This window comes from Sinocyclocheilus anshuiensis, unplaced genomic scaffold (genome assembly GCF_001515605.1).
Source record: "Sinocyclocheilus anshuiensis isolate Anshui unplaced genomic scaffold, SAMN03320099.WGS_v1.1 scaffold1407, whole genome shotgun sequence".
In the NCBI taxonomy this organism is placed as follows: domain Eukaryota; kingdom Metazoa; phylum Chordata; class Actinopteri; order Cypriniformes; family Cyprinidae; genus Sinocyclocheilus; species Sinocyclocheilus anshuiensis.
The window spans coordinates 2,088-14,101 of record NW_015540917.1 but is presented as its reverse complement, the minus strand read 5'-3'; the positions used below and the strand labels follow the sequence as shown (position 1 = coordinate 14,101).

Below are 12,014 nucleotides of genomic sequence, written 5' to 3'. Positions count from 1 at the left end.
GAGGTTAAAGGGTTAGTTCACCCAAAAATAAAAATTAGCTTGTGTTTTACTCACCCTCGAAGCATCCTAGGTGTATGTGACTTTCTTCTTTCAGACGAATCCAATCAAAGTTATATTAAAAATTGTCCTGGCCCCTCCAAGCCTTTCAATGGGGGTAAGCGGGTGTTTGTTGTCAAGAGTTCATAAGATGTGAAATAAAGTGCGCACATCCGTAATAAAACGTGCCGCACACAGATCCGGGGCATGAATAAAGGCCTCCTGTAGCGAATCCATGCCTTTTTGTAAGATAAATGTACATAATGTAATAAACACTTTTTCTCACTTCCACTGACTGTGGTACGTGGAAGACATTCAGATGGATGACGTAGGACGTAGGTGTTGTGCGCACGCCTCTGAGAAATGCAGGAGCAAAGGAAACAAAGTTTCCTTACTTTAGCAAAGGAAAACCAGTCTCCTCTTGGCTTATATTGAAATCCTCTGACATTTTTCTTTACAAATCCTTGTTTTGTGCTTCTAATTCGTGAACGGCGTTTTGTTTTGTTCTCTCTCTACGCTCGTCACTAATCACGCAATGCCTACGTCCTAATGGATTTTTAAGAAGAGTGATTTGATTGTATTTGAGTTAACGGAATTTCTTTTTCTTGGTCTGACCATTTTTAGTCATTGCGTTTTTTGAAGGGGTGGGGTGTCGTATAAAGTATGGTAGTACTGTGAGTAATGTATTGTGATTTTCCATCATTGTGTTAGTTCAATAATCTTTCTTTACATATTTCTGTCTTATGGTTTATTGTTTCTTTTGTTTCTGTTTGTTCATTCAATAAACCTTTGGGTTTGTTATAACTCTTATGGGGTCTACCTGCTTCATTAGAGTTGAGTTAGGATATTAGGAAAACGTATAGACCCTTTTCAGTGCTGCGCTCATTCTCTTCTGTCTCCCGGTTTGTATTTCCAAAGCATGAACATAAGGTCATACAAATTTAAGAATGAACAGCTTGTTTTAAAATCTTTGCAGTCTACTGACATTTGTTATGATGTCTGTTTCAAACATTACAATGCACATGATACTCTAAAATAAGTAAATCCACTTCACCTGCTAATTACTCTTCAACAGTGATGCTATAGAAATATACAGAGCCAGCACAAAAACAGAAGTTCAAAAACAAAAATCTAAAGATAGTGTCTCACTCGATTCTCTGACACAACATTTCTATATATTCTCAAACATGAGTATAGTTTTCTTAAGTGGTGGCACCACGCTATAAAACAAGAAGTTATTATTGTAGTACCTAAATATCCATTCATCAGGGAAAGGGCCAGTCAAGGGCACCTGTGGTGACATTGTATGAGTGTACAATGGGTTAGGGGAGGGTTACAAAAGCGCAAAGGTCAGCGATGGTTTGTGTGTGAAAGAGAAACACGTGGATGTGGGTCAAATGAGTAGCTGATCAAAGTTTCATGAATGATTAGCTTTATCATTCATGCAAATTCTTCAAGATAAAGCAATACATGTATGTACAGAGCAAAATTGGAAACCAAAATGATTCTATAAAGCAATTGCATAACGGCTCACAGTGTTGGGGAGTAGCTAGCTACAAGTAGCGACGCTACTTTTAAAACAGTGTAGCTTTTCCAGTAGCTAACTACTTTTTCCAGCAAGTAGTGGTGTAGCGTGACCAAAAGCTACATTTTGTTTTTCGTTCTGACGAGTCACAAGCCTGTAATGCACTGAAGCAGCGCAGCATCTTCTTCTGACTAGATCACAAACTAAATTTGTTTATTACCGCCATCTGCTGTGATATCGCGCGGCTTTACAGTCTGTCCACCGACAAAAGATTGTCTGATGGTTTTGCAAAGGATGTACAGGAGTGGATATTTCACATGAATCAACTATAATTTACGCAAAACGAAGATTAAACGGCAGTCTACGTCGAAGACTTAAAGCACATACAGGAGGTGAATAATAGCCTTTTTAAACTGATTAATTTACCTTCTTTATTGCACTCTAGATCAAATGTCTATTTTTACAATGATGAATGTGTCACGGAATGCCAGGGAAAACAAGGTAAGATCCATGTGCAGTTCATTGAAAGTAACAAATTAACAAAACAGAACAAAAACGTGGCAAAAGGTAATCCAACACACAGAGAACAGAAAACACGATGAACATGAGACAACTAAGAACTCAGAAGACAATACACAATCTAGCAGCAAAGACAGACAGAGTGAGCATGGTATATATAGAGGGATAATGAGTAATTGATAACAGGTGAACATGATCGGAACTGATAACCAGGTGCTAATGATCAGAACAGAATGACAAGCAAGTGACTATGGGAAATGGAGTTCAACACATATAACATAAAAACGGGAGAGTGCCCTCAAGTGGCCAGTCCAGGGCACCACAACCAGACACTGTGACAGAATGGTCATATTATAATCTGCCCCCCCAGAAAAAACAATCGCGATATAGAAGTGTGCTTATCATTTGAGAAAGGATGGTTGTGGCGGAATTCAGGCAAAGCGCAGTGTTCATGCGCACAGCTGATGATTGACGTCTCCATTCATCACATGAGCTGTGAGTTTAAGCTGCTTATTTTATGATTCCTCCGTATCCAGTTTAATTTGCATACATATTGTTCTTGCATTGATGTTACGTTTGTAGCAATTTTGCACTTTGGTGTGTGTGTATTTGGGAGGGGGGAGTGGGAGAGTCCATCAGAGGGTCAGAGTTCAGAGTTCAGAAGTGAGAAGTGCTCACTAACACAGATTAAGACAGATTTGTGAACAATATTTGAGAGAAATGGGCCTTTCGTGTACATCGAAAAAGTCTTAGATCTTTGAGTTCAGCTCATGAAAAATGGGGGCAAAAACAAAAGTGTTGCGTTTATAATTTTGTTCAGTATATATAGCTATACAGTATTTTATTACTCTGTATATCGGATAGTTTACAAAATCAAACGATTGGGACACTTTTTTATGATTAAAATGGCTTGGAAAATTGTCCCAATTAACCTGAATTCACAATACTCTTTGAAAAATGTATTGCATTACAGTTTGTTTTAAACCCCAAATATTTTACTTATAACTTCATTATAATTCTTCATTAATAATTATTTAGTTAAAAAATAATAATACAAAATTTGAAAGTAGTTTCAATGTACTACTTTTTCAGAAGGGTAGCTAGAATGTAGCTTAACTACTAATTTTACGAGTATCTTGTAGCTGGTCAAGCTACAGTTTCAGAGTAGCTTCCCCAACACTGATGGCTTAGCTTGATTACATGACTTTAAGTGTGTCAAACATTAAAATAAATAAATAAAAAATAAAAATTCTTAAATATCTTTGTTTAAATATGTTTGTTCTCCAACAAATATCATTTTTCCTTTCAATTTTTCATCATCATTTTTTCCTCAGATTTACGCAATTCACGTCAGCAATACTTCTCAGACTAAAAAAATATGGAAATCTATGTAATTATGAAAAAATCACATCCCAAGTAAATTCTTATTAAAAATATATATATTTTTTTTTTTTTTTAACTAGTGAACTATTAACTAGTAGTCATTCATTTAAACCATTAGTCGACTAATTGAACATTTATATTAATTTAATTATTTAAAAATAGGCTACTCAAATATACCAGCCTTTAATATATAGCCTATTCCATTCTAAAGTTGTCACGGAAACACCTGCCTCACCAGCCGAATCAACCTCCTACACCCGCTCACAATCACCTGATTACTGATCACGGACACCTGCACCCACTTACCACACCACTCAAATACTCACTCACCGCATTCACTCATCGACTGGTCTCGAGGTTACAAGCCTCTCAACTCTGGTTCCTCCTGCCTGCCTGCCTAAAGCCTAGGATTCCTCTGCTATCGACCATGGAACTTGTACTCTACTACAGATAAGACTGTGTTCTCAGCTTCCAGATATCCTAATTTGATTCCTTTCTGTGGGAGGCATTTTCTCCGTTGTTTTTATTAAACCCTAATCCTTTGAATTACTTTGCCTGTTTGCCTCCTTGTCCCGACTGTGACAAAAGTGCACCCAAAGCTTGCCACAAAGCACAGGCAAAATTAATTTCTATGAATGTGTTGGGGAAAAAAGATATAAAGGAGATATTTAATGATTTATTCATAAACTAGTATTTTCCGAGTAAGTGTTGGCTGCAAAGATGAAGTTGATGATGCTGACTCGACATCTCCGCAGTACAGTGGCGTGCCTTCAGAGAGAAATACACCTGCGACATGTTGCCGTAAGCTTCTCTTGTTATAAGCATCAGTTGTTATAAGCGTCTTTTGACTTACTTTTCCACTTAAAGGGGTCATATGATGTTCCTAAAAAGAACATTATTTGGTGTATTTGGTGTAATGAAATGTGTTACTCTTTGAAAAATGTATTGCATTACAGTTTGTTTTAAACCCCAAATATTTTACTTATAACTTCATTATAATTCTTCATTAATAATTATTTAGTTAAAAAATAATAATACAAAATTTGAAAGTAGTTTCAATGTACTACTTTTTCAGAAGGGTAGCTAGAATGTAGCTTAACTACTAATTTTACGAGTATCTTGTAGCTGGTCAAGCTACAGTTTCAGAGTAGCTTCCCCAACACTGATGGCTTAGCTTGATTACATGACTTTAAGTGTGTCAAACATTAAAATAAATAAATAAAAAATAAAAATTCTTAAATATCTTTGTTTAAATATGTTTGTTCTCCAACAAATATCATTTTTCCTTTCAATTTTTCATCATCATTTTTTCCTCAGATTTACGCAATTCACGTCAGCAATACTTCTCAGACTAAAAAAATATGGAAATCTATGTAATTATGAAAAAATCACATCCCAAGTAAATTCTTATTAAAAATATATATATTTTTTTTTTTTTTTAACTAGTGAACTATTAACTAGTAGTCATTCATTTAAACCATTAGTCGACTAATTGAACATTTATATTAATTTAATTATTTAAAAATAGGCTACTCAAATATACCAGCCTTTAATATATAGCCTATTCCATTCTAAAGCGTTGTGATTGGCCGAATACCTCAAGCATGTGACGGAAATGTTACGCCCCTCACCATACTGTCAAGACAAAACCATACTTACAAGACAAAAACATTAAAACTCATTATAAACGAGGCATTTGTTGCATTCAGTGGGGACATAATTACGGATTATAATGACTTATACTGTCTTTTTACGCATTGCGTTGCATCGCGCCGCGTAAACATAAAACCATGTCTGCATTTGTGATCGGAGAAATGACAAACAACAAGCGCTACTCTACACTGCCCAAAACTCGCATTTGAATTGTCAGTGGCAAATTCTTTAAATATGAAAACTTTCTTACAGTGTGTGAGTCAGAACAGCCGGCATTGTAGTCTACTCTCACAGAAACAGTCCTCATAAAATGCGCTGCACACATCTGAATATTTGGGTTGAACTGTTCTGGAACAGTGTTGTAAATATAGCTTAACCATTGATTTCTAGTCGTGTCCTCTTTTGGAAGACCAAACACATTATTTTCGCTTTCACAACATAACACACAGCGTCACACACGGCGGGCTTGAGTGCGGCGCGGCCAGTGGTTTCGTCGAAGGAGCGGCCGGTGGGCTTGCGGCAACCACATGTGACGACATGTGGACTCAGCTTCGTCCACGGTGAAAGCCGATCCAGTGATCCACAGCGCGAAGTTGATGTGTTTCCTCACCGACCAGCACGGATCAGCTTTTGGCATGACGAAACGGATAATGTCCTCTTTTGGAAGGCCAAACAAAGTAGTTAAGTTTCACAATGAAACACACAGCGCCTTCACAACATGGCGGCGGTGGCAACAACAATACAACAGCGAGAATAAAAGTTACGCCTTCTTTCTTTTCGTGAACATTTGGGTGGTGTTATGCAAATCTTCCCACATCATGACGTAGACGTGGGGGCGTGTTAGAACGAGCCGTTTTAGGTAGGCGTAGTTGACGCTTAACTTTTTTAAAGAATTTCTCTTTTGATTTGAGACTTTAGTCTTTGCAACTTTACAGATCTTCTTTATGCACCAAGAGCTTGTAACACTCCAAAGAGAAGGAAAAATTGAAATCGCATGATATGACCCCTTTAATGTGAGGGTTTAGGAAGTTAATAAAGTGGGAAGTTTCATTTCTGGTTTATTTTATTTGGGGTGGGGGGCTTGTGTTTGTTTGTTACCATAGCAATACCTGGCAGCAATGCATCTCTGGCACTTAGACAATAATACAAAATAAATAAATAAATAAATAAAATATAAATAATACAAATTTAAAAAAAACATTTTTGCTGACAGGTTATCAGCAGTGGGTCAACAATAAAAGTTAAAAACAAGAATTAAGGAGAGAAAAAAATCAAAGAACAAATAACATAAGCAAACCAATGAGAAAGAGATTATTTTGTAAATTAAAACAGACATATTGTCTGTATATGTTAAATGGTGAGATACCTGCTAAGAATTCTCTTGACCATACTGATTAAAACAGGGATGAAAGTTTCATTGTGCAAGTTCCTTTGCTGAGAAAAAATAAATGAATTCAACTTTCCACCACATAGATTATGGTGCAGTCTGGTTAAAGTGCACAAGAGTATTTGATCACATGCCTTACCTCTGTCCCACTCATGCTGGAACTGCCCCCAAACTGCTCTGCCTCCACTTCATATATAGAGAACACAGAACAAAGAGTTATGCAACTGAGAGAACATAGAAATATATAAACTGGGCTGTAAGCAACATTTTACAGAAGAGAGATGGAACTCTCTAGCTCACTGGTGTTGGTTTCAGTCTTGGCTGTGTTGATGTTGGTCTGGTGGAAGAAGAAGGCGAGTGGACTTTCTTTGCCCCCGGGGCCACTGGCACTGCCACTGATTGGCAACTTACCAATCATGGACAAGCATGCACCCTTTAAAAGCTTTATGCAGGTAAAAGAGGTAGCAGGACTATGTATTTCTGAATGTTATGCTTCAAATATAAGCATGTGAATTGCATCTTATTGAAAGGTTGTTGCATTTTAGTCTTGTGCAGATGTTTACCAGTGCATCATAGCAGAGTTGTCATTGGTGGATTAAGCTGTGCCACAGAGAGATTTCATTTTTTTTTATGAAACATTGGTTTTAGAGTAGCAAATTACATATATTCTGAAATGCTCAAACACTTGCTGAGTTTGCACTGGTGTGTGATGGTAAACTGTATTCTCTCAAACAGTGGAGCAAAACCTATGGGCCTGTAATGACGGTGTACCTCGGGCCTCAAAGAATGGTGGTTCTGGTCGGTTATGATACAGTGAAAGAGGCTCTAGTGGACCAGGCAGAGCACTTTACAGGCCGAGCACCCGTTCCATTTCTGATCAAAATTCTGAGAGGCTACGGTGAGATGAATGTAAATTTTTGTCAAAGACAGATGTTGTCTAATAGAGTTCATTCTAAATTTCGATACCTCTTACATGTTTGCAGGTTTGGCCATCAGTAATGGAGATCGCTGGCGTCAACTGAGGCGGTTCACTCTCACCACGCTAAGGGATTTTGGAATGGGACGCAAACGAATGGAACAGTGGATTCAAGAAGAGAACAGACATTTGCTGAAGAGCTTTGAGGAAACCAAATGTGAGAGAAGAGAGCATTTAACATTTCCACCTCATGAGTTCAGTACTACTGCAGTGATACATATTCTGCACTCACAGCTGTCAGAGTTGTGTGATAACATTTTTTTTCTCCTTCAGCAACACCAGTTGACCCAGCCTTCTTCCTGAGCCGGGCTGTGTCCAACGTGATCTGTTCATTGGTGTTTGGGCAGCGCTTTGATTATAAAGACAACAACTTCCTGCACTTGCTCCAGATCATCTCCAGGCTCGTGCGCTTTATCAGCAGCCCCCAGGGTCAGGTGAGCTGATGGGTCAGTCTGGGGCAGGTTTTGGAGCAAAAAAGATAAGCTCAAGAAATCCCAAAATATTCTTTCAGGTTAAAAGGAAAAGGAAACAGGTTGCTAACAGGGCTTCTTATAGGACTTCTAAAATAAATGATAAACTGATAAAAGCATGACAGCAAATTGGAATGTACAGGGTGTGACAAAATAGCCAAGGCTCACAACTAGTAACTTGGTTGATCTTTAAAGAATGTGAATGTCTCCTTAACTAATTTTTCAACCCCAACAGCTGTACAACGTCTTTCCTAAACTAATGCAACTCTTGCCTGGTAGACATCATGCCATGTTTAAAGAGATAGAAGACATCAAAGCCTTCGTCTTGAAGAAAATCAAGGAACATGAGCAAAATTTGGATTTTGGTGACCAAAAGGACTTTATTGACTGCTTTCTTATCAAACTCAAACAGGTATCGAAAGCAAAATGTAAAACTCTTTGGATGTTCCTCTTTTCTTAAGTCTTCTATTTACAGTATTATCTATTGTTCAACAAAGCATACAATTTATGTTCCGTTTCTTTATGTACTACAAAAGGAGAAACACAATCCTGACACAGAATTCCACAAGGATAACATGTTGGGGACCGTTTTGAATCTGTTCGTAGCTGGTACAGAGACCACCAGCACAACTCTCAGATATGCCCTGATGCTTCTTATCAAGCACCCCCACATACAGGGTATGTTCAAAAGACATACGTAGGGACTACAGTTGCCCTCCTTGCTGTTAAGTGCACACTACAAGACTATGAATCACGGTCCTCAGTCCACAGTCTCATTTTATGTGGTGTTGGTGCACATACAAAACAAGAATATAGATAAGTGTCCAGTAAGACAGTTAGATGTTTATTTTACTTTTTGCTCTCACTTTCCAATCTCTCTCTCTCTCTGTCTCTCTCTCTCTCTCTCTCTCTTGCAATTTTTCACTGTTTCATAGTCTGACTAGTCATTATTCACAATTGCTTTCCTGCTTGTCAGGACAGTGTGTACACGTGGAGACTAATCCACCTGATTTCAAATAAGTTTGTTCAAGCTAATTTGAAACATATTGTAGCATCTTTGATACAAGAGCATTGGTAACAGTCATGTGCTGTGATCACTGATTTCTTGTCTAAAATATTAAACAAAAATCTTGCATTTGTAGTGCGTGTTCGTTTTACAGGAATACTTTTTAGCTATTTTTATCTGGTGTATAATTATTATTTTTATCTGGTGTATAGTTGTTTTTATTGTTATTATTTAGTCCACAATTATTGAACATATATAAGAATAGCAATGACATTTTGATATATTTCAGAGCAAATGCAGAGGGAGATTGACCAAGTTATTGGACAGAATAGAATACCTACAATGGATGACAGGAAGTCCCTCCCCTTCACTGATGCTGTGATTCATGAAGTACAGCGCTGTCTTGACATTGTCCCACTAAATGTTCCCCATTATGCCACACATGACATCTCATTTAGAGGTTACATAATACCAAAGGTAAGAATTAACACATACAGTGGTCAACTCCTCTTATCTTGGAGATTACTAGATTATATTGTTCTACAATGGCAATTGTTACAAAATGCCCCAAAATATTTCTAATAATCTCATGTCAATGCAGTTTGTTCAATCTGGTTATTTTGTGTACATTTAAATGGATTTCCCCCCCCCAGGACACAGTAATTATTCCCATGTTGCACTCTGTCCTAAGGGATGAGGAACAGTGGGAAACCCCTTGGACGTTTAACCCTGAGCACTTTCTGGATGACAACGGCAACTTTAAAAAGAATCCAGCATTTATCCCCTTTTCTGCAGGTAAAATCTATGAAGTCTCTCATGTGAAACTAAAGTTAATCAAAGTTCTTTCTACTATATATATATATATAGTAGAAATAACTTTGACATTTCAGTGCGTGAAATGTTTTCTGCCCCCTTCCTGTTATTTTTGTTTTGTTTTTTGCATATTTGTCACACTTAAAAGATTCAGATCATCAAACAAATTTTAATACTACACAAAGATAACCTGAGTAAATACAAAATGCAGTTTTGAAATACTGATTTCATTTATTAAGGGAAAAAAGCTGTCCAAACCTGCCTGGTACTACGTGAAAAAGTAATTGCCCCCTAAATCTAATAACTGGCTCTGCCACCCTTTGCAGCAACAACTGCAATCAAGCGTTTGCGATAACTGCTAATGAGTCTTTCACATCGCTGTGGAGGAATTTTGGCCCACGCTTCTTTGCAGAATTGTTTTAATTCAGCCACATTGGAGGGTTTTCGAGCATGAATAGACTGTTTAAGATCGTGCCACAGCATCTCAATCAGATTTAAGTCCGGACTTTGACTTGGCCACTCCAAAACCTTAATTTAGTTTTTCTTGAGCCACTCAGAGGTGGACTTGCTGGTGTGTTTGGGATCATTGTCCTGCTGCATAACCCAAGTGCGCTTGAGCTTGAGGTCACAAACATGGTTATGAGCACGTTACATTCTTTTCTGTTAAAAATAACAGTGAACAGTGGTTTGTGAATGTTGATGCTTAGCCTGAATAATTTTATCGGGAGCGCCGTTCATGTGAGCGCTGCTGCAGTCTTGGGCCCACCCCAAATGCTCTCATTGGTTGAGACATGTGATGACACCCAAGGCAGTACTGATCAACATCCCACCCTCCTGTGACCCATGGTTTGTCTGAATGTGTATTCAGAGCCAGTGAGCAACGGACTTTCATAATAATAAAAAACTGATTTAATGAGCAATAAAATAATTGTCAGCGTTAATCAATTAATGCGTTAACGTGATGACGCGTTAACTTGCCCAGCCCTAATATAAAAATAAACTGAGGTGCATAAGCTTAGATCAGTGAAACTACAGTTAATCAGAGTTCTTTCTATAATATATATATATATATATATATTGAATATATTGAATATATTGAATACAAAACCTGTGCCCTTTGAAAGACAACAAGTTTACAAAAATACTGAATCCAAGATTTAGCAACAGTATAGCATAATGAGATATTTATAAGCAATCATTTTTGACCAGGAACATTACATCAAATAAAGGATTTTCAGCACAGCACCTAGGTTAAGCAGACCTCTAGAATTACAGAACAGCCCCCTAAGATAAGCTTCAAATTGAGGTACTATAACATTTAGGTTAAATAGAATTAATGATCAGGATCTTTTATTCTGTCTTGCATCTTTGCAGGTAAACGCTCTTGTGTGGGTGAGTCTTTGGCTCGAATGGAGCTCTTTCTGTTCATCGTGTCTCTGCTTCAGAAATTCAGATTTAGCAGTCCAAAGGGTCCGGATGGAGTAGACACCAGTCCTGAACTCAGCAGCTTTGGCAACATACCTCGATTCTATGATCTTATTGCATCCCCCCGCTGAGCAATAGAGATATTGCACCTTGTCTCATTTTACAAAAATGTGGACGAAAAAGCAGTTTTTCTTTGAAGACTCACGTTAATGCCATAGTTCAGTAGTTCTCAAATTTTCAAGTAAGCCTTTGATCAAATCAGAGCACCAAGTACTACCTAATAACCAATTCTCCTTGGGCGCAAGCTTAAGAAGATTGAAGAAGCATTGAAAATTATAAGTCAGTCACCCAAGCAAAATTTCAGGCCACCTATCTTTGGGTCATCTTGCATGGCCAGGGAAAGCAAAATTAAATTACTGCTGTGTATGAAATGTGTTGTATATAGAAACTTTTTGTGCCTTAACTTGTCTAAAAGTGAATGAGATAAAGACTGGTTCTGCATAAACTCACAGCGTAAACAGGTAATTTACTCAAATGGTCACTTACTGAATTTGAAAACCATTGACGGATAATTCACACTTTCCTTTATTTGTCCATTATTATATTTGTGTTGATGTCACAAACTATGCTAAGATGTAATTATTTAAATATTTGACTTTCCAAACTGATCAAATAAAAAATAAAAAAACGAATCACTTTGTCTAAACTCACTTGTCATTCCATGATTTTGGTTCTTTAAATATTCTCTGATGGAACAGACTTCTCCACCAATCTGATGGAAAATAATTTGTTGCACTATTACTGTGTCCAAACTCATGAAA

The 12,014-nt window shown here is 37.4% G+C and overlaps 1 protein-coding gene across 1 annotated transcript; it reads left to right on the top strand.

Annotated features, from left to right (window-relative positions):
- Window positions 1-6,668: 6,668 nt before the first annotated feature.
- On the top strand, window positions 6,669-11,452 carry cyp2y3 (cytochrome P450, family 2, subfamily Y, polypeptide 3). The gene is made up of 9 exons (XM_016487232.1): window positions 6,669-6,955; window positions 7,239-7,401; window positions 7,487-7,636; window positions 7,753-7,913; window positions 8,185-8,361; window positions 8,486-8,627; window positions 9,245-9,432; window positions 9,609-9,750; window positions 11,143-11,452. The coding sequence occupies exons 1-9, from the start codon at window positions 6,785-6,787 to the stop codon at window positions 11,322-11,324; spliced, it is 1,476 nt and encodes a 491-aa protein (XP_016342718.1). The 5' UTR covers window positions 6,669-6,784; the 3' UTR covers window positions 11,325-11,452.
- The last annotated feature ends 562 nt before the right edge of the window (window positions 11,453-12,014 follow it).

Excerpts from the sequence above, each read along its gene's own strand:
- cyp2y3 (XM_016487232.1), top strand. The coding sequence starts at position 6,785 with ATGGAACTCTCTAGCTCACTGGTGTTGGTTTCAGTCTTGGCTGTGTTG. Across the intron at positions 7,914-8,184 it reads TCAGCAGCCCCCAGGGTCAG|CTGTACAACGTCTTTCCTAA; the intron begins GTGAGCTGATGG and ends CAACCCCAACAG. Across the intron at positions 8,362-8,485 it reads TTCTTATCAAACTCAAACAG|GAGAAACACAATCCTGACAC; the intron begins GTATCGAAAGCA and ends GTACTACAAAAG.